We start from the raw sequence: 23,566 nt of genomic DNA on the forward strand, positions 1-23,566 counted from the left end.
TACCAGAGAAGCCAAATTTGGCCAGAGTTAATCTCATAAAGTCCCAGTTCAACCTATCGAACACCTTTTCGGCATCCAGAGACAAAACTAGGAGGGGTTCTTTTCTACAGGCAGAATGTTCAATGACATTAATCACCCTTCGCGTATTATCTGGGGCCTGTCTGTTTAAGACGAAGCCCACTTGATCAGGGTTGATCAGAGAGGGGAGGAGGGGACTGATACGGTTGGCAATTAATTTGGCATAGAGTTTTAAATCCGTATTTAATAGAGCAATTGGTCTAAAATTTTGGACTGAGGTGGGAGTTTTCCCCGGTTTGGGGATGGTGATGATCTGAGCTTCCAGCATTTCTTTGGGGAAGCGCCCAACTTCTGAGGCTTCATTAAACACCGATAGGAGCACCGGAGCCAAACTCTCCTTAAAAGATTTATAGAAACCAGAAGGATAACCATCGGGTCCCGGGGCCTTATCTGCTGGGAGGGAGTCAATAGCTTTTTCGACTTCTGCTATAGTCCACGGCGCACTAAGAGAGCTACAAGACTCCGGTGACAGTGAAGGGAGAGGAAATTTGCCCAGAAAATTCTGAACATCCGTGCCTGTAGGTTGAAAAGTGGAGGAATCCTCCTTCAAGTTATATAGTTTGGCGTAATAAGATGCAAAAACTTTTGCAATTTCGTCAGGATCATAGACTCTCTTACCCCTATCCGAGTGGATAATGTGATTTTTTTTCTTTAGCTTTCCTGCCTCTCAGCTTCCTTGCCAGCAGTCTACCAGATGGTTACCATAAACATAGAATTTTTGGTTCAGTCTATGTAGGTTGCGTTGGACTTCCGCTAAATAGAAAACGTTTACCGATTCTCTGGCTTCCTGCAATGATCAAAGGAGGGTTTTATCATGTGGGTGTGTCTTGTGAGCACTCTCCAGGGAAGTGACTGCAAGCTCAGCTTGTTCACATTTTTTACGATATTCCCTTTTAAGTTTAGCTGCTGTTTGAATCGCTATCCCTCGTGTTACTGCTTTGAGGGCACACCAGAATGTAAAGATGGATGTCTCCCGAGGAGAGTTCTCAGAGAGGTAATAATCCATAGTGGTTTGGATAGCCTGCTTGGTCTCCGGCTGAAGGAGACTTTGTTTACCTAAGCGCCATGGGGCCGGGGTAGTCTTTCTACTACCAATATCCCATTCGATAAATAGTGGGGAGTGATCCGACCATGACATGGGGAGAATGGAAATTTTACGGATGGACTGTAGAGTCCACTTATCCGCTAAAGCTAGGTCTATTCTGGAATAAGAGGCATGTACTGGAGAATAAAATGTGTAGTCCCTGTCCATTGGGTGTTTAACGCGCCATAGGTCTAAAAGATCATTTTCCGCCAATAACTGGCAGAAGCCCTTCGCATTCCTATGGAGCTGACTGGAGAGTGAGGTCCGCTTGCCAGAGTTATCAACCAAAGGGTCAAGGGTCAAATTAAAGTCCCCCATGAGAAGTAAAGCGCCCTTGGCCAATTGTTGTACCTTAGCACAGAGTTTCCTACAAAATGCTAGTTGCTTGGTGTTCGGGGCATAGCAGGAAACTATCGTCACCTCTTTATTTTCAAGAGTACCCACTAAAATTAGAATTCTCCCCTCAGGGTCGCAGTATTGTGACGTGAGGGAAAAAGCACAATGTTGAGACATTAAGATTGCCACCCCCGCCTTCTTCGCTGGTCCATTGGCCAAATAGCAATGGGGAAATCTCACATTAGTAAACCGTGGAGGGGCTGATTTAATAAAATGTGTCTCTTGGACGGCTATGATTTGAGCTTTAATTTTATGAAAATAATTTAATGCTAACTTCCTCTTATGTGGGGAGTTAAGACCCTTCGCATTTATACAAACAATGTTAACCATACTTCAAAGGAATCGAAGATTGCATAGTTACCATCAACCAGCTGGCATGTAGAAAGTATGAGCAACAATTTCCGGACAGAAGGAGAGGAAAAGGGAAAGAAAGGATAAGAAAAAGGAGAATAACAGTTAAAGGAAACATAACATTAACCCCTCTTGGGGGCATGGTTGGACGCCTAACCATGGCGACTCAGAATTAGTCTGTGGGGGGGTAGTGGTCAATCTGCCCACACCCGAACTAAAATTCAACAAGATGCAGTTCCTCGGACCTCTATCTCTGGTCCCCCGTACCGCCAGCCTCCGGGACAAAAAAGAAAAAGAAAATAAGTATTCTAGGGTAAAATACCCAGCTACCAAAGAGGCGTGGGCGGTAGACGGAGCAACAGAGGCAGACAACAAACAGTAAACCAGCAGTGTCGAGGCATCACCTGAAGAACAGTCTACCAGCATTCAAATCGGCCTTACATAGACACCCGTAATAAGCAACTGCCAAGGAACTGGTGTGAAATATGAAACATGACATAACAAAATGATTAGAAAGATACAAAAACAATGCAAGTGTAGTGGAACAGACGATACTCAGAGCTCAGCAGCCGACGAGGCCCAGTCCTGCTGAAGGCCCCCGTTCGGGAGAGGTGTGTGTAGATGAGCTTTCAGAGTTCCATGACGCGAGGATCTTTTTCCCCTCCTCGACATTTGTTATAACGACAGTAGAACCTTCTCGAGAAATAAGCAACTTTGTAGGAAATCCCCATCTGTATAGAATGTTCTCTCTGCGTAGCACTGACGTGATGGGGTAAAGAGAGCGCCTTTTCATTAGAGTAGCAGGGGACAGGTCTCCGAATATCTGAAGTGAGCCCAAAGCCTCCGAAGCAGTATCCAAGGGTCTAGCAGCTTTCAAAATTGCCTCCTTCACGTGGAAATAATGTACCCTCATAAGAACATCTCAGGGGACCCCATCAGGAGCGTTCCTGGCTCTAGGGAGCCTATGGATGCGATCAATCAGAAAGCCCGCCGAGTGTATGAGGGAAGGAGTTTGCTAAAGAGGTCAACTGCAAAATCGTTTAAAGCGCTATTGGCGACAGCCTCCGGAACACATCGCAACTTTATATTGTTACGTCTCGATCTGTCCTCTAGTTCAGAAAGCTTGTCCTTGAGTGCCGTTACCTCGGTTTGAAGCAGTTCATGGGAAGAGATCAGGTCATTATGCGACGACACTACTTCACCCATTTTTGTTTCTAGGTGATCGGTGCGGCCACCAATCTCATCAATAGATCTCTGGCATTCCTTCATAGTCGCTCTGAATTCAGCCGCAACTTCATCCTTAAATTGCGTTAGGAGATGCTTCATAGCGCCCACGTAAGTGAGTCACTGTCCTCGATAGAGCTGGTGTGTGTGGTAACAGTGATAGGGGCAGACGGATCTCGAAGCGGCGAGGACACAGGTACAACAGACTTAGAGGAGCCACTCCGTACATCTTTTGATTTAGCGGTTTGAAGAGAAGGTTTAAAGAACGCCACTTGGGAAACAGATTTAGCGGCCTTATATTTCTTGGGAGGCATAATAAAGCTGACCGACACAAATAACGGGACTGGAGATAGGAGACGTCAGTAATATTATCAATCAGTGAAGGATCCACAGGAAGGTTGAATTGTCATGTCATGTCAAAGGAGCAGTCGGGTGGAGGCAGAATTGTCTCAGAGCAGTCACATCATAATCATAATAGCATGGTCAATCCACCATGGGGACATCGCATCCGATAGTCACGGCAGGTGCTGGGATAGCTGCGTTCCTATGAAGACTGCAGAATAATATGTATTATGTATCGAGTACACTGTGGGAGAAGTGCATGTAGTTATACCCAGTGGCCACAAGATGGGGCAGTTGTAGTAGAAGAAGATACTGCTGAGTGAAATTCTAAAGCTCCACAGGAAAGGGTATTGCCCAGATCTCTCAACAGAGGCCCCAGAGTGGGAACACAGTCAAGATTGTGCCAGAGGGCCACCAGACTCAATGCAGCCCCAGGTCGGAGTCCCCCACAGCACACAGGCACACTACCTCTGATTATCCAGCTCCTCCAGAGAATCCAAGATGGCCACCGCGTCTCCTGGGCGCCTGTCTCCCTGCTGTCCCCCACTGCCAGATGCCTCCTCTGCCTGCTGTACACGGTGGGTGACCTCTCTGGGGGTCTGGGGAAGCCAGCCATTGGTGCCTGCGCCCCGGGGGGGGTCCGCGCCGCTTCCCGGCGCCGCGTCCCCACTATGGAGCTCCAAACGCGGGTGTAAAATGTACGCGAGGCCCCGGCTTCCGGAGGTGCGTAGGCTGCAACCTGCAGGAACAGAGAAAACTGCTCCCCGGCTCCGCGGCGAACTCTACTGGGCACAGGTGTGTTACAGGGAGGGAAGGGGAGCCCCCGGAGGGTGTCCACAGAGGGTGTTGACCCTGAAAAACAACTTTAATGAAGGTGGGTAGAGGAGCCAAGCAGAAGCACGTCTGCACTCCTCACCATCCAGACCACGCCCCCCCGCCCCCAACAGTCCAGGTGTTAGTAATACCCATGCTTAAGCGCAGGTGACTTACAGTAACTAGTACCTCCAGAGATTTTGATTTAACCATATTTGCTGAAGCCTGGATATCACTTAAACCTTGACTGTTAGTGTTCCTTGAGGACCGAGGTTGGGAAGGCCTGCTCTAGATCCTTCCTTTAATCAGCCTAGCCATTAAGTGATTATACCCACGTTCAATAAACAGCCCCAATACAGCAGTAACATTAAATTAGTAGCATTCACATTTAAAACAACAATGCCACATTACCTTTTTTTTGTGTACTGTGTAGGAAGCTTTTGTGGTCATGTCATGGCAGAAGGGGAGGATTTTATGGTGTAAGACCAAACAGAGCTCAGAGGAGTGTTCCAAAGTCTTGCTGCTCACTTTATCAATTCTTAATTCCAAGTAAAATATAAAAAAGCTACACTGCAATTAACAATTTTTACTATATGTACTGTGTAACCCTTTGTCGCTCACAGAAAAGCCATACATACTGGAGAACCCTGAGGCCAAGCTGCGTCGCGTGGGCCAAAGTGTAACATTCTGCTGTAATGCTGTGGGAGAGCCAGCCATAGAGCAGTATCTGTGGTAGGTAACGTGAACTACTGAGCCTTGTTCTGCGTTGGAGACAAAGCCAATATTCATGCAAATGGACAATGTTTTTCAACTGTGCATCTAATTATCTGGAAGTCATACAGATTGAAATGTATTTGGCATTCCAGGGTGATAACTGGGAGGTGGCTATTCAGATGCTTATGGGCATGCTATGGGCAAATGGGCTTGTTATGGTAGTGTCGAAGGCTTGTTTCTTAACTTGTTGAGAACTGATTAATTGGTTGCTTTGGACAGTGCCGTAACTAGGCATTTTAGCGCTGTGTGGAAGAAACGACAGTGGCGCCCCCCCCCCCCATGTAAGATAGGGGCAGAGCGCGCCGTAGGCGTGCAAAAAAATTATAGGGGCGTGGCTTCACGGGGAAGGGGCGTGGCCTCAAAATAATAGCAATTCATACTACGGTGCACAGTAGTCTACATTATTCAAATGACGCTGCACAGTAGCGCCACTACACCAGGTAGAGCCCCTTTTATACATTACAGCAGACAGTGTCCCCCTTTTTACACATTGCGGCAGCCAGTCCCCCTTTTTACACATTGCGGCAGATAGACCCTTTTTACACATTGCGGCAGCCAGTCCCCCTTTTTACACATTACAGCATCCAGTCTCCCTTTTAACACATTGCGGCAGCCGGTCCTTCTTTTTACACATTGCGGCAGACAGCGTCCCTTTTTTACAATTACAGCAGACAGCGTCCCCGTTTTTACACATTACGGCAGACGGTGTCCCCCTTTATACACATTGCGGCAGCCAGTCCCCCTTTTTACACATTGCAGCAGCCAGTCCCATTTTACACATTGCGGCAGCCAGGACCCCATTTTACACATTGCGGCAGCCAGTCCCCATTTTTTACACATTGCGGCAGCCAGTCCCATTTTACACATTGCGGCAGCCAGTCCCATTTTTTACACATTGCGGCAGCCATCCCCATTTTTTACACATTGCGGCAGCCAGTCCCATTTTTTACACATTGCGGCAGCCATCCCCATTTTACACATTGCGGCAGCCAGGACCCCATTTTACACATTGCGGCAGCCAGTCCCCATTTTTTACACATTGCGGCAGCCATCCCCATTTTTTACACATTGCGGCAGCCAGTCCCATTTTTTACACATTGCGGCAGCCATCCCCATTTTTTACACATTGCGGCAGCCATCCCCATTTTTTACACATTGCGGCAGCCATCCCCATTTTTTACACATTGCGGCAGCCAGTCCCATTTTTTACACATTGCGGCAGCCAGTCCCATTTTTTACACATTGCGGCAGGCGGTGTCCGAGAGAGAGAGAGAGAGAGACAGAGAAAGAGAGAGGGGGGGGGGGAATATACTTACCTTCTCCCCGCTGACAGGCTCCTCGTGCTGCTCCCTCGGTGGCGGCAGTGAGATGAGAAGGAGGAGGAGGGAGGGGGAGCAGGGAGCCGCAGCAGCGCTATGTTATTGGTAGTAAGCGCCGCTGCAGCATCCCCCTCTCCTTCTGTATTGGCTGCCGGGCAGCCAATACGGAAGGAGAGGGGGATGCTGCAGCGGCGCTTACTACCAATAACATAGCGCTGCTGCGGCTCCCTGCTCCCCCTCCCTCCTCCTCCTTGTCCGCTGCCTCCGGCGCTGGTCTCTCGCCTCCAGCGCGGCGCACGGCGCACACAGAGGCGGCATGTAATGAGTCAATTTGACTCATTACATGCCGCTGGCCGTGCGCCCCCAGGGCAACTGCGCTGTGTGCCAAGCCCCCTTGGCACACACGTAGTTACGGCTCTGGCTTTGGAGTAGAGATGAGCGGGTTCGGTTTTACTCGGTTCTCAAAACGGCATCTTATTGGCTCACGGATGTCTCGAGTTTTGAATAGCCAATATGATGACGTTTTGAGAACCGAGTAAATCCGAGTAAAACCCGAACCCGCTCATCTCTACTTTGGAGGCATGGGGCTTGCCTAAAAGTTCTCCCCAATAGTTGCTATTACTGGGTCTGGAAGGGGACATGTATTGATAACATAATTGTGCTTGGGACACAATGACAATATCATTAAGCTCTGTCACTCCATGCAAAACACTATAGAATTCTGAAAGTTAGGAAATAGGGGAAGAGCATTAAAAATGTTCTATATCTCCCATTCTGGCAGATACAGACTCAGGGGTAATCTTACTTGAAAGAGAGGAGTCTCCTCTTTCACAGAGCCGGCCATAGGCATAGGCAAACTAGACAATCGCCTAGGGCATTTGATATGCCTAGGGGCATCAGCAGCTTCTGCTGATTAAAATGATATGCGGCATGCCTATATTCTGTATGTAGCATTTCTTATGCAGATACAGCCACAGTCTCACACAGTATATAGGCATGCTGCATATCATTTTAATCAGCAGAAGCTGCTTGTGCATCCTAGCCACATAGCAATGCAAATAAGATGCATTTTCATTAAAAAAAAGGTGCCCGACGTTAGCATTGAAGCAAGATTTATGAGGACACTTCTGTATCCAAGCAGAGGCAGAGGTCACAGTGTTAGTGACAGTGTGAGTGCTGTGTGCATGTGAGTGGGTTGGTTGTGCAGTAGTGTTCGGAATATGTGTAAGGAGCATTATGTGTGTCATGTAAAAATGCATTAATAATGTGCAACATATGTGTAAGGGGCACTATGTGTGTCAGTATGTGTATAAGGGCATTAATAATGTGCGGCATATGTGTAACAGGGTACTACTGTATGTGTGTCATTATGTGTATAGGGGCACTAATAATGTGCAGCAAAAGTGTAGGGGCACTATGTGTGTCATTATGTGTATAAGGGCATTAATAATGTGCGGCATATATGTAAGGGGCATTATGTGTAAAAGGGCATTAATAAAGGTTGTCATAATGTGTAAGGCGCATTATGTTTTTAAGGACATTAATAATGTGCAAGGAGCATTACTATGTGGTATTATGTGTATAAATGCATTACTAATGTGTGGCATTATGTGAATAAGGTGCTCTACTATGTGGCGTTGCGTATAGAAAGGGCACTACTGTGTCATCTAATGTGAATAAAGAGCAATAAGGTGTGGTGTAATGTGAATAAGGAGCAATTCAGTGTGATGTAATGTGAATAAGGGGCTCTACTGTGAGGAGTAACGTTTATAAGGTAAAGTGATACTACTGTGGGATGTAATATGAATTATGAACACTATCGCATGATCAAATGTGAATAAAGTGCAGTACTGTGTGGCGTCATTGGAATTGGGGTTACCACTGTGTGGCCATGCCACTTGCCAGCAAAAACACACCCCTTTTTGGGCTGTGCGCCAAATGTGCGAACTGTACCTATTTAAAATATAGGGGGTACAAACACCAAAATAAAGACTGCTATGGTTGAGGAGTGATGGTGCTGGGAAAGAGGTGCAAGGTCAGAGGCGGAACCAGTCGTGGTGCTAGGGGGCACCAGACAAAATCTTGCCTAGGGCATCATATTGGTTAGGGCCGGCTCTGCTCTTTCAAATGATGTGATCCCTGAGAAAACATTCTCTGGTGATCATATGTGATCACAAGGCTATACTCCCCTGCGCTGCAGAAATCATTATGAGTTTCAAGGATGGGGGAGTATATTCCTCCTAAACTCTTCAACAAATTTTCTAGTAGCACAAAATGAAACTATTGTAGTCAATAGGAATAAACACACACAATGCATTTTACTTTCAGGAGGGCATGTAATAAGTTTGGCTATTTATGTAGTAGAATTTAAAGGTAAGATTTTATTAAAAGCATTGGAGTGTCCTGTCTTTAGTAACACTACCATGTTTATAAACTGTCAGCATAATTGAAGAGAATCGCTGGTTTTGAATACCCAAAGCCGAATACATTTATCACTCAGTGTTTTTCAGGAGAAATGGTGCTCAGAAAAAAGGGCCTTCAAAATTAATCATATAAAACTTTGCAAGGCCAGAGTGGCAAACAAACTGGGGTGTAGTGCTAAAGCATACGACAAAAGGAGACATTCCCTTTCTTTTAGCTGCCTGTACCATTTCATTACCCTAAAAATCAGATTTTATTTTTCTACCACAGAAATGTATTTCTGCTACTGTCCTTTCCTTACCTTTGACCTTGCTTGTTTTAAAGGTACCACAATGGGACCCTACTGGATCAGAGTGTGCATAAATCCAGCAACCAGTTGGTCCTACGCAAGCTGAAGAGGAATCAAGCTGGGGATTACTACTGTAAAGCCAAAAATGAAGCTGGATTTGTGAAATCCAGTCCCGCAAAGCTCACACTTATGGGTGAGTTGAAATAATGCAGAAAGTACACACTTTGAGTGACGTGTTATAGGTGGCCAGGAGTGGTCTGTCTATACTACATATGTCCTGAGAGTGAGGGGACACTGATACTGTCTGTGTTATCCAGGGCCGGTTCTTGCCCTTTTGGTTCCCCGGGTGGGAAATAGGGGCGTGGCTTCATACAGGGGGCATGGTCAGTTACGCCCCTGTACAGTAGAGTAGCGCGAATGGAAAAAAAAATGAATACTTACTATCCCCGCTCCCGACCGCTGCAGACCTCCCACCGGCGCCGCTCCTCTCCTCGGATCTGGCATAGACAGACACTAGAGGTCAATTATGACCCCTAGCGTCTGTGTCAGTCCCACAATGCTTTGCAGTGCGCGATGACGTCATCGCGTACTGCACAGCTAAGGTCCTCTCCACGAAGGGAAACCTTCACAGCGGGGAACTAGCGGGGGACACAGCGGGCAGCAGGGGGGCACAGCAGTAGCGGATCTTACCATGGTGCGGCGCACTCCCGATAGCGCCGGCGCCCTCCGGAAGGCGGCTCCCCGGGCAAAAGTCCTGCTTGCCCATGGCAAGATCCGCTACTGGTGTTATGTACTGAGATTGAGGGGACTGGAACTGACTAACTGGAATGTGCCCTAAGAGTAAGGGGAATATTGAGACTGACTGTATTAAATGTGTACTGAAAATAAAGGGGCACCAGAACTGTCTGTATTATATATGCTCTGAGAGTGGGGCGCACCAGGACTGTTTGTTTTGCATGTGTTCTGAGAGTTTGGGAACACTGGTAAAGACTGTATTGAATGTGCACTGATATCGAAGGGACGCCGGCACTGTCTGTATTACGTGTTCTGAGAGTGAAGGCACACCAGGACTGTCTGTATTACTTGTTCTGAGAGTGAGGGGACGTCGGGACTGTCTGTATTACGTGTTCTGAGAGTGAAGGCCCACCAGGACTGTCTGTATTACGTGTTCTGAGAGTGAAGGCGCACCAGGACTGTCTGTATTACGTGTTCTGAGAGTGAAGGCGCACCAGGACTGTCTGTATTACGTGTTCTGAGAGTGAAGGCGCACCAGGACTGACTGTATTACGTGTTCTGAGAGTGAAGGCACACCAGGACTGACTGTATTACGTGTTCTGAGAGTGAAGACGCACCAGGACTGACTGTATTACGTGTTCTGAGAGTGAAGGCACACCAGGACTGTCTGTATTACTTGTTCTGAGAGTGAGGGCACACCAGGACTGTCTGTATTACGTGTTCTGAGAGTGAGGGCACACCAGGACTGTCTGTATTACGTGTTCTGAGAGTGAAGGCGCACCAGGACTGACTGTATTACGTGTTCTGAGAGTGAAGGCGCACCAGGACTGACTGTATTACGTGTTCTGAGAGTGAAGGCGCACCAGGACTGACTGTATTACGTGTTCTGAGAGTGAAGACGCACCAGGACTGACTGTATTACGTGTTCTGAGAGTGAAGGCGCACCAGGACTGTCTGTATTACTTGTTCTGAGAGTGAGGGCACACCAGGACTGTCTGTATTACGTGTTCTGAGAGTGAGGGCACACCAGGACTGACTGTATTACGTGTTCTGAGAGTGAGGGCACACCAGGACTGTCTGTATTACGTGTTCTGAGAGTGAAGGCACACCAGGACTGTCTGTATTACTTGTTCTGAGAGTGAGGGGACGTCGGGACTGTCTGTATTACGTGTTCTGAGAGTGAAGGCCCACCAGGACTGACTGTATTACGTGTTCTGAGAGTGAAGGCGCACCAGGACTGTCTGTATTACGTGTTCTGAGAGTGAGGGCACACCAGGACTGACTGTATTACGTGTTTTCTAAGAGTCAGGGAACACTGTGAAGGACTGTATTGAATGTGTACTGAGAGTGAGGGGACACTGGTACTGTCTGTATTACATATGTTCTGAGAGTGGGTCGACACCAGGACTGTCTGTTTTAAAAGTGTTCTAGGAGTCAGGAAACTCCGGGAAGGACTGTATGGAATGTGTTCTGAGAGTGAGGGGACACAGAGACTGTCTGTAGTGCGTGATTTACTACAAAATGCATGATAACATTCAAACACAAATAAACACAAATGTTTTGCTATCATTAAATGTATTCTTTTTCTGCAGCTAATGAAGCCAATGCCTGTAATCCAAAACCAGAGAAACATCTCATCCGACTTCCTCATGACTGTTTTCAAAATGCCACAAACTCATTCTACTACAATGTGGGAAAATGCCCCTTGACTTCCTGCCCTGGAGATCTGGACAATGGTCTGCGGTGTAAGGACACCGTGCCCTACTGCTGTGGAATCACTAACACAAAAGTGAATGAGGTCTCTTGTCAGGGTTATGTTCTTCCAATTAGAGTGGCTGTGGAGTGTGGGTGCCTTAAATGTACAGAGACAAAGATAATTGTTCGTGGGAGAGCAGTAGCATCTGATACTGGAGAGCCACTTCGATTTGGCCATATATACATGGGGAATTCTAGAGTCAGCATAACTGGGTATAAGGGTACCTTCTCAATCCAAGTGCCTGCAGAAACAGAGAGATTGGTTCTCACTTTTGTTGATCGTTTACAGAAGTTTATTAACACCACAAAAGTTCTTCCATTCAATAAAAAAGGAGGTGCTGTATTTCATGAGGTTCACCTTCTCAGGAAAAAAGAGCCAGTGATATTGGATTCTATGAAGACTAGCCAAATAGCACTTGGAGATGTAGAAATTGGCGACCCCATAGCTGAATTGGAAATCCCACCAAATTCTTTCTATCGACAAAATGGAGAGCTCTACAATGGAAAAGTACAGGCCAGTGTCACATTTTTAGATCCACGAAATATATCAACAGCTACTGCTGCTCAAAGTGACTTAAACTTTGTCAATGAGGAAGGAGACACTATGCCACTACGCTCCTATGGAATGTTCTCAGTAGACTTTACTGATGAGAAGGCAACAGAATCTTTGAATGCCGGTGCAGTTAAAGTCTACCTGGACTCCAGCCAAGTCAAAATGTCGGAACACCTTGAGACCATGAAATTATGGTCTTTAAATCCAGAAACAGGCCTTTGGGAGGAAGAGGGGGACTTCCTAAAGACAGGAGTTCGTCGTGGTAAAAGAGAGGAGAGGACCTTCCTCGTTGGCAACATGGAAATTAGAGAGAGAAGACTTTTTAACTTAGATGTACCCGAAAGCAGAAGATGTTATGTGAAAATTCGTGCATATAGAAGTGAACGATTTCTGCCAAGTGAGCAAATTGAAGGTGTGGTAGTGAACTTAATAAATATGGAACCTATGTCAGGATTTTCTTCCAATCCCCGAGCTTGGGGACGCTTTGACAGTGCCATAACTAGTCCAAATGGAGCATGCTTACCTGCATTTTGCGATGATAGAACCTCAGATGCCTACTCTGCATTTGTAACTGCCACTCTGGGAGGAGAAGAGCTGGAAGCAGTGGAATCTTCCCCCAAGTTTAACCCAAATATAATTGGTGTTCCACAGCCCTACCTAAATAAATTGAATTACAAAAGAACAGATCATGATGACCCCAAAGTCAAGAAGACAGCTTTCAGCATCAATGTAGCTAAACCAGGTCCAAATGTTGCTGAGGAGAGCAATGGTCCTGTTTATGCATATGACAAACTTCTAGATTGTGAAGAGGCACCTTACAGTGCTGCACATTTTAGATTTTACAGAGTAGAAGGGGATATATATGAATACAACACTGTCTCTTTCAATGAAGACGACCCAATGAGCTGGACTGCTGACTATTTAGCTTGGTGGCCCAAGCCAATGGAGTACAGGGCTTGCTACATGAAAGTTAAAATAGTTGGTCCTCAAGAGATTATTGTGAGGTCCCGAAACATGGGTGGCACCCACCCACAGACTGTTGGTCAGCTGTATGGCATTAGAGATGTCCGGAGTATCAAAGACCAGGAGCAACCCAACCTCTCAACAGCATGTGTGGAATTCAAATGTAGTGGAATGCTGTATGATCAAGACCGAGTGGACCGCACACTTGTGAAAATTGTTCCACAAGGAAGCTGTCGACGAGAAGTTATAAATACCATGTTGCATGAATATCTTGTCAACCATCTACCAATGGCAGTTAACAATGACACCAATGAGTACACAATGCTGGCCCCACTTGATCCACTTGGACATAATTACGGCATCTACACTGTTACTGATCAGGATCCAAGAACAGCCAAGGAGATAGCACTGGGTAGATGCTTTGATGGTACCTCTGATGGCTCTTCAAGGGTGATGAAAAATAATGTAGGAGTAGCTCTTACTTTTAACTGTTTGGAGCAAGATGTGGGACAGCAAAGTGTGTTTCGTGGTAATGGATTGGCAGCTGCAAGTGCCGCCAGGCAAGGAGGCAGACCTGGAAGGCAACAAAGAGCAAGTAGCAGATCAAGGTCTACAGGCAACTCCCTTTTAACAAGACAACGCAGTCCTGCACAGTGACAACTGAATTAATGTCTGGTCAGATAGTTAACACACCCCTAAACTTCATGGGCTTATTAAAGCTTTCTGCAATTTGTCAGGACTGAATTCTCTTTTTAAAATAATTGTCTCAGATGAGATGTGAGGATTGATAAATGAATGTATACAAATATCTGTATTCTTAGCTTCTTTTATTATTCATCCAATAATTATGAGAATTAAGGTAATGAAATAACAGACATGAACATCCAAGGAAACAAAAAGATCACTGCTTTCTATAGTTACTTACATTTTACAGCAGGCAGACGTTTTATGGAACAATGCTTTTCTTTATCGGTCTTTAATATGTTAAAAGAAAATATCATTAATAGCACAGAGACTTCTCGCCTACGCTCTTCATTTTTTCATCTGAATATATCTGAGTTATATATCTGACTTAATGACTTCCTTCCTTTTGTCATCCTTTGGATTGTACTTTTCAGCAGTGAGAACTACCAGGGGACTGATTGAAGATTGTATTATGCATTTTCCACTACTTGATACCAGTAACAACCTTCCTGATGTTAAGCCCATTGAAGGTGTAATATGGAATTTATAATCATACTAGAATGTTGCCTCTACAATGTGTGGGACATAAGTGGCCTATATATTGCAGTCTGTAGAAGGGCACGTCTTTTCCACCTTTATGCAATATTAGAATCCCAGTGACTCAGAAGAAATCCGGTCACAGACGTCTCATACTGGAGTCAAAGGCTACAGCTGTAATGGTATTTTCAGACATTACTAATATCAGAGAAAGAAAACTGTGTGTATTGGTGTCCATGTTCCCAATTTACAAAGCATATACCATTTTTAACTTAATTTATTTATCTCAATGAAGAAATGTGACATCATCAAAATACAAACGAAACAAAAGAATGGATTATAAAGCTGCTTTCCACTGTGCATTAGCACCCAGTGTAAGGTGAGCAGAGATCAAATGGAAATTATAGAGGGGAAATGCAATTACCGGCCTCCGCATTGGGAATGGAGTGACTATTTGCCAGAACGCTGACTAAAAATATGGTTTCAATAAATGTTCAGTCTAAAATGTGTTATATACATCAGTTCAGTTGCACAAACTGGTTTGCTAGCTTCCTTTCTTGGATTGGTCATGCATGCCCTTGGGGGAACATTACATTTCAAACTGTAATACTGTACTTGAAAATGTAAATAACATTATATTTATTTCCTTTTTTATTTCTTGAATGTAATTGTTAGAGTCTGACTTTTCACTTTACTGGGTCATGTTGGGACAGTGAAATAATAAGATAATTGTTACGACACTTGAGAATTAACTTTGCCATTGTCACACTAAATATACAACATAGTTAATGAATAAGTAATACTTATGGCATAGATTAGAGTTGTCACACTTGTAGTATCATTGTCTACGCACATGGGAGAAAGACATTATGCAGTTAATGTATCTAGCAGTGCTAGCAGTGCAGAAGTGGACCAGTGGAGAAGTTGCCATGGCAACCAATCAGCTTTGAGGTAGCATTTATCAAGTGCATGCTATAAAATGATAGGTAGGTACTGATTGGTTGCTATGAGCAACTTCTCCTGGGAGTCCTTCTGTGCATGCACTTTCCGAAGCTATGGTCAAAACTCTGAAAACTGCATTTTCTGAGATCTGACTGCATTTTTTGACATTGCGGCATCCCACCCTTTGCATGATAATGTAGCCAATAAAACCATAAGGAGCTTGTATGATAAATGAGGCATATGTTTCCTCAGTGACAGCACTAATTCCTTGTAAATTCATTAGTTTGCATTTTCTTGTATACTGACTTAGCCCATAAAATGGCTGCCTTTGCTGAGTGTTGGCAGTGGGTTCACTTTAGGACAGTACATATCCCTTTTCCATTGTTCTATGCTTCCTGCTATTTCTCTATGAAATAAATTGTAAGAATAGCAAAATGGAGCATGACATGAAAAAGTAACAAATACTGAGGAACATTTATGAAAACTTGTGCCGAGGTAATTACAGCAAGAATACAATTAACATCTAGTTAAATTTAGTCACATGCTGTTGTCCCCAATTTAGTGTTGGTTGCCATAGTTATGCTAATGCTAGTATCAGCCCTTCCCCTCGTGTACAATTGTACGTCTGACTGCGCACGGCTTGAGATGCCCAGTTGGTCCTTCTTTACACATAATAATCCTGCTTGGTGCGGCTTTAGAAGCTACCATTGGGTGCACCATCAAAACTTACACCTGTCCTATGCTAGGTGCTGATGCTCCATCAGAGTATGGTCTCCAATGTAATTGATTAAGCGTCTGAGGAGGAGATACAGTATATAAAGCAGTAAAAAGAATGGAGAAGTGAGCCAGTGGAGAAGTTGCCCATGGCAACCAATCAGCTGCTACCTATTATTCTAAAGAATGCACTTACTGTACCTGAGAGCTGATTGGTTGCCATGGGCATCTTCTCCCCTTGTAAACTTCTCCTCTCTCTTCACTGCTTCATACATCTTCCCCTGAGCATGGAACAAGTTACCCAACATGCCCGTAAGACTGAACACCCAATACATTTCTGAGGCCATGCGTCTCAATCACAGCTGCGCCTCTGTGCATACACTCGGTAGTACGCATGCTGTGTGAATTTTTAACGACTTAGGGGTATGTGCAATTGAAACACATTGACTACAGTAATTGTGTGAATATCAGCATTGCATGCGACAGAATCAGGCCTTACTGTATATGTTCTTTATACAATTACCTCTGCAATGATTTTGCTAGATGTCCCCATTATGTCAAAAAACGTCAGAAGTATTTAACATAATGGGTCAAATGTAATTAAGCGCAAGGTTCTATTGGAACTTTAAGCCCAATTCAGCATGAATCGCAGAAGTGCAGAAATTGGCAATTGCAGTCAAAGTCCCGGCGGGGACGGGAACGGGAACGGGGTGTTGGCACAGCATTTAGTAGGCGTTGATACGCCATTCTGAGGGTGCTTCACATACAGCCGCTGCAACCTGAAACATGGCTGCCCTGCGACTGCCTTCGCAGCTAGGTTGCCTAGACAAGGGGCAACCCGTTAGATGCGAGCACATTTGTTGTATATCGATGCACTCACATTTTAGTGGAGGGGGGGGAGACATGAGTTGTAGTTTTGCGATTTCTTGCAAAACTACAACTCATGCTGAATTAGGCCCTTTGTGCGAAGTGCAACTGTGTATATATCAGGTAACTGCGGGAGGGAAGCTGCTGTTTTTCAGTTTACACCTCTGCAATAATCCACAAGTCTTGTTTATGTACATTAGCAGGTGTTTATATTCAAAATGTGTGTACTCAAAACTTTTAGCCAAGAATCTTGTATACTTTCATATATTTTTTAACTTACTTAGATAAACTTTGAAATTCAATAATCTGCTTTGTGGCTATACTTCCTTTGTAATATATTTTGTAAGATCTGGTTTAAAGGGCTCATACTATAGGTAGTTTGTATGGTCCTGCAGATGTTTTATATGTAATATGTAGTTATTATATACAGTATGACGCAGCTTTTCTAAGAATGCAGGATGGAGAGGAAAGTGCTGCATTATATTCAACATGGTAAGAAGTAATCTCGATACCATGATGCACGGCACAAATGTAGGTAACATTGGCTATGTTCAGCTTTTTTCTCCATATTTGCCTTGATATCATACTCATCTATGTGTTCTATGGAGAATGCGGGAGATCCTGGAAAGTCCAGGTGGGAGGGGCGTGACTCTGCAATCATCACACCATTGCCCCCACCCCTTACTGCACTGGAGAAGTTAGCACGATGCAGGATGGTTGTCTACTCTTCTGGAACCTGGGAGAAGTTCCCCAAATTTTGAGAGTGCCTGAGCAAAACATGTCACCTTATGCTATGGCAAAAAAAGAACAAGTATATTTGTAAGGAATTATTGAATTCATGTTACCATATTTTGTACATGTAGACAATAAATATTGTTAGTATGGCTGCTTTCCATTGTTTAGTGAGATACATATCTTTCCAAGTGTAAGATCACTATACAGTCTTCCCCGGCTTAGGGGTATATTCAATTGAAGTCGGATCCATTCCGACATTGATTTGTTGGAATGGATCCGACTTGGGCTATTCTATGTCATCTCAATTCGACTTTTAAAAAAGTCGACTTGAGATGCAGGAGCTAGATGGGGCAGAGCCGTGGGCAGACTAGGCAGAGCAGCGCTACAGCAGCGGCTATATAGCCGCTGCTTTAATGCTGCTCTCCCCATTCTGCCCGCAGCTCTTCCCCGCCTCCCCCCCCCCTGTCTCTCTGCCTCACAGTCATCCCCGCATCACAGCCGCCGCTCACGGCAGCATCCAATCGGCGCTGGAGCTGGGTGGACGCTGCTGTGAGCGGCGGCTGTGACATCCTCCAGCGTTGCTCACCGCGTCTGCCTGTGGCTTCCCATCTCTGGCGCTGCCCGTCTCCAGCACTGCCCGCCGGGGGGGTCTGGCTGCCCGCGGCTCCCCCGTCTCCGGCACTGTCTGTCTCCAGCACTGCCCGGCAGGGGTCTGGCTGCCCACGGCTCCCCGTCTCCGGCGCTGCCCGTCTCCAGCACTGCCCGCCGGGGGGGGTCTGGCTGCCCGCGACTCCCCCCCTCCTCTCTCCTCCACTAAGGTCCCTAATCTCAGTCCGACATTTTTTTATATCAGACTGAGATGGTCGGAAACGGGGCCAAATCCTGTCGAATTTGGCCCCATTTCCCTCAAAAGTACTTGAATTGGCAGCTAGATTGCCGATTCACATACTATTCGATAAGACGAATTCCCCGACTTGTGAATAAAAACAGCTGAGATTGAATAGGTCGAATCACGATTCGACCTTAAAAAGTCGAAAACTGCCGTCTTTTCGACAGACGGCAGCTTTCGACACCAATTTAATATACCCCTTAGATTTGTACCAGCCTACAATGGGCTTTCTTATCTGCAGGACATATTTGTCAGCAGCCACCAACATATACTGGGGTATATTCAATTAAAGTCGGATCCATTCCGACATGCATTTGTCAGAATGCATCCGACAACCCCTGTTCAAAGAGTGGGCAAATCTGACTGTTGGATTTGAGCCTAATCCGACTGTCGGATTTGGCCCAGTGTCCATGCAGCTGCTGTGTGTCAGGGCTGTTGTTGATTTTAGAAAAAGACATTCTTAAATAAGCCCTAACATATACCTAACGCCAACCAGCTTCCTTTGCCCCTGCCACTCTGTGTGATACATCCTGTGCAGCAGCAGCCGCCTCGCTTACTCCTGATGAAAATTTCATAAGGAAATTGAAACTTTGAGAGAAGGAAGGATCTCCGCTGTCTTTTTTAAAAAATGCTGTGAGTGCCGCCATATGAACAAAAAACGCTACATGTATGCTGAGGAAGGCACCAGGCACCTGGCTCTGCTGTATTTGAAGAGGGGAGAGTGCCAGATTTTGAACATTGTTCAAAGTTTTTTAGTGTATACTGAATAGTGTACTGTACTCACATAACAATACATACTGCTGCTGCAGGACCAGTGAGTGACTGCCTTCCCCGCCGTTGCTGCGTACCTACTGCTCCCACCGTTGCTGCGTACCCACTGCTCCCGCCGCTGCGACTGTCCACCTTCCCCACCACTGCTGAGTGTTTACAGTTCCCGCCTCCTGCATCTTCCAAATACCTGCGGCTCCGGCCGCTGCTGACTGCAAGCCGCTGACTGCCAGCCACTGTTGAGTGCCCCACGGGCCCACGCTGCTCAGTGACTGCATAGCACGAACAATCGAAGCAGCACATGCAGTCACTATCACCATGACTGTGTGCCTCTGCCCATCAGGGGGGTTTCTGGGTACTTAGAAACCCCCTCCCCCTGCATGTGCCACTGTACATTGTGTGTAAGTCTGGCTCTGGGGCTAGCCAGTGCCTCCTCAGCCATTTACCTCACTGCATGTCCCTGGTAGTAACATGTAAGTTACCAGAGAATCTTAAGGTTGAATCTTACCATCTTTATTTTGAAGGCCAACAGCAAGAGTGACATCTGCTGGTTATGGTAAGGTGCTGGCTAACAAATCTAAAGCGAGAAACTAAGTAACAAGTGATTCTTTATTAAGAAAACAACACATTTGCCATGTTGCAACTTGCAAGGTTCATTGTTGTTTGATTTTACCATTTAGTATATTATTATTATAAACAAGAATTATTGCTTATACCGTACCAATCATATTCCACAACTGCATACTCCATGGTGGCTTCATAATAATGTTTTCAGAATAAACACAAAATAATGACACAGTAGAAAATTTTCCCAGGAGCTAGCAATCTAGAGGAAAGAATTAAGATGCAGTTAATCATAAACTTGTGTTTTAATTATAGATGACTCAAACTATGCATCTTTTAATGCAATAAAATACTCAGGAAGAACACACATACATATACCATTTGTATTGAGTGTGGATAATGTACACTAGACTGTAAACAATTATTCACACATTTGAAATAGTTAAAAATGGACCCCAAATTTAACTTAAGGAGAGAAGAGAAAAGAGACCGGTGGTATAATGGGGGTCATTCCAACCCGATCGCTCGCTGCAGTTTCTTGCAGCGCAGCGATCGTGTCGGAACTGCGCATGCGCCGGCACCGCAGTGCGCCAGCGCATGCCAGCCATCATTGCCTAGCGATCACCTCTGAGGCAGAGGTGATTGCTGGGCGGGAGGGAGCTGGACGGCGGCGTTAAGCCGCCATTTAGGGGGCGCGGTCCGGCCAACGCAGGACCATTGGGGGGGGCAGGCCGCGGCGGCTGTGTCACATCACACGCAGCCGCTGCGGGCTGGGGAGCGACGAGTAGCTCCCGGCCAGCACGCTAAAGCTGCGCTGGTCGGGAGCTACTCTTGAAGTGCAAAGGCATCGCCGCTGTGCGATGCCTTTGCACTTCTGCGGAGGTAGGGTGGCACTGACATGCGGGGCGGACTAGCCCTGTGCTGGGCGTCCTCCCGCATGTCAGTGTGAATGATCGTAGCTGTGCTAAATTTAGCACAGCTACGATCAACTCGGAATAACTCCCCAATGTTCTTTATAAGCCAGGTCTGGCCCAGAAAAAAAAATGGCAGCTGAGTTTAAAGCTTTCAGACGACAATCTTGAGTGGGTTGAAGTAGCTTGTGACAGTAAGACAAAAACACTTGTGTCAAAGCCTCTGACTGATGAAATGTCTATGTGGGCATGCCGCATGAAACATGTAAGGCAGGGCTGGCCAAACCGGTCCTCGAGATCTACCAACAGTTCATGTTTTCTAGGCCTCCTGGAGATCTGTAGAATTGTCAGTTAGGAATGAATGCAGCACATCTTAATTAGTAATGACTACATCTGTGCACCAGCTAGGTGGTCTGGAAAATGTGAACTGTTGGTAGATCTCAAGAACTGGTGTGGCCAGCTCTGATGTAAGGCTTAATATTGTGTCTCCACTCTATACCCTGTGACCCGAAATAAACACTTTTTCTCATATTTTTGTCTTGTTTCCTGCCTAACACTGACAGCAGAGCTCTGCTGCAAGACATCATTGCTTTATATGAGGGGTAATTGCTGGAAGTGTGTCAACTTTGTTGGGCAATTCCATGAAAATATGGACATAGGGCCTTAAACATAAAAGTCAACTCGGGTACAAGATGTTGGCGTTATTAATCAGCTGAAGTGCTCTAGTTTGCTAATAGAGGAAAATTATTTTAATATGTGATCTAGTACTTCATATTATGGCTCTTTAAATTATCATTGTTCACTGAATGAAAACATATTATGGACAGGCTTTCATTTTCTGCATATAAATATAAAGCAATGAAAATATAGGTGTTTGATTAAATTACCACATAATATCTCAATATTAGGGTTAATATAATGGAAATAAAGCCATTTAACAGCCATAGATAATTATCTCTCCATGATATGGCTACATACGTTAAAACATACAACAGTCAGTTACCAAAAAAGGTTAAAAAAAAGTGATATTTTTTTTTCAGATTTTGAGAGATAGGGGTGTATTCATGAAGCAGTGAAAAGAGTGGAGAAGGGAGCCAGTGAAGAAGTAGCCCATGGAAATCAATCAGCTGCTCTGTATGATTTTATAGTAATGCAAATTAGAAATGTTACTTCAATGATGATTAGTTGGCACTGGCAACTTCTCCACTAGCTCACTTCTCCACACATTTCACAGTTTAATGAATAGACCCCATTACCTTAACATTCAGTTTTGTATTAAAATGTATCATTACCCACTTGGTGATCCATTTCCATAGAATGGTGTTTCCGTCACTTTATTAAAAAAATGTACCCAGCTTACACATATTGTCATAATTTTACCAAATGTACGTAGATGTATTCCCAGGATGTCCTCATCTTGCAATAAAATTAAGAAAATCTACTGGTAATTCTGGAAGCAGAATTTATCAACTTTGTGTACACACACCAGAGCCGGATTAAAAGCCACTTAGGACTGGAGCTGAAAATGTTCAAGGCCTACTGTGAGAAGGAGACGGGCTGTGTCCAATGCTGTGTGGGTGTGGTCAGATCTATGTGGGTGTGTACTATCAGCCTCACTGTTTCTCTAAGTACCGTTAAGTTCGTTTAACTTACAGGAAAAAGAGCAATACCTTAAATACACAAATGTTCAGGCCGCTGCAACCATGTGTGAAAACCCCTATCAAATGCGTACACGTTGCGTAGCTACACATGCAGCAGAATACACTTTTTAACCCCTAACAGGAAAGGAAATGCGACACCAATTGTATATGTGTTGTTGTGGTCCAACCCAGCAACGAATATTTACTTAAAAGGGGGTATAACAGAAATACAATAACACAAGAGAAAAGGCTACAATCAATGGATACATACATTTGTTTGCCTGCGCCACCCGTTTCCAGTCCTCAGTCAATCTGGATAGATTACCATCAGAGAATGTGTCTGACCGGCCAGGAGGCTTGGCTTTTATACAATAGTCCAAAGCATGTAACAAAGGAAACTGTAATCTCTTCAGCCATAGGTCAAAAGGGCTGCTCATTTACAGTACATGAGGGGTCATAGGTGGGTTTGAATAGGTGGGCGATGCCAGGTCCAGGTGCACTTACAGATGTCCTCCACTGGGTTCCTGCTGAATATCAAGAGTACAGTAAATACAGTGTAATATTAATATTGTACTCCTGCGCATAGATATGCGCAGGAGCGTGCTACTTTCTGCAAACTGCCATCGGAATATTGCCCTTGAAATACTGTACAGCTGGATACCAAACACCACCTCCTAACCTAATTCTGTCCCCTCATATCCTGTAAAGTTGAATCCCTCTGTTGTTATACCTCTGAAGCAAATGTAACTCGCTGGTGTGGTGCATGTAGGCTATGTGTAATTATGCACTATGTGGATTAAATATCAGATATGTCTTTGTGGCTTTTCCAAGCGAATGCGTATGCTACCGTATTTACTCATACCACGCGTTAATACGCAGGACTTCGTGAGGCAATATACATAACGTGCGAGTATGCGCACGCACGGCAGAACAAGCACACGCACGGAGTCCACTCTGTGTGGTGTTTGCACGTGATGCGTGTGACTATAGTATTTTCGACTCCCTTTGGCAGTCAACAATGACTGCCACACATAACTAATAAAACTGAAAATATTACATATACATTACATACAAAGTTCAGGTAACCGGGGGAAGATTTGTAGGTGGGAAATGTATAGCCTAGTGGGATAGGAAAAAGCATGTATGTATGAATTAATGTCTGAGGGGCATGTATCATCGTGCCGTATATGTTCTAAGTAAGCTTCGAGGTATTGCGAA

At 45.1% G+C, this 23,566-nt stretch overlaps 1 protein-coding gene across 6 annotated transcripts in view; it reads left to right on the plus strand.

The window, feature by feature from the left end:
- Positions 1 to 17,146, plus strand: part of CILP (cartilage intermediate layer protein) — an 81,003-nt gene extending 63,857 nt beyond the window's left edge. For all 6 annotated transcript variants that reach the window (XM_063925608.1, XM_063925609.1, XM_063925613.1 and 3 more), the window contains 3 exons: positions 4,912 to 5,020; positions 9,127 to 9,284; positions 11,419 to 17,146. In XM_063925608.1, coding sequence (XP_063781678.1) covers positions 4,912 to 5,020; positions 9,127 to 9,284; positions 11,419 to 13,754 — 2,603 coding nt within the window. In that variant the 3' untranslated portion in view covers positions 13,755 to 17,146. The remainder of the gene's footprint in view (positions 1 to 4,911; positions 5,021 to 9,126; positions 9,285 to 11,418) is intronic.
- The last annotated feature ends 6,420 nt before the right edge of the window (positions 17,147 to 23,566 follow it).

This window comes from Pseudophryne corroboree, chromosome 6 (assembly GCF_028390025.1).
Source record: "Pseudophryne corroboree isolate aPseCor3 chromosome 6, aPseCor3.hap2, whole genome shotgun sequence".
NCBI lineage: Eukaryota > Metazoa > Chordata > Amphibia > Anura > Myobatrachidae > Pseudophryne > Pseudophryne corroboree.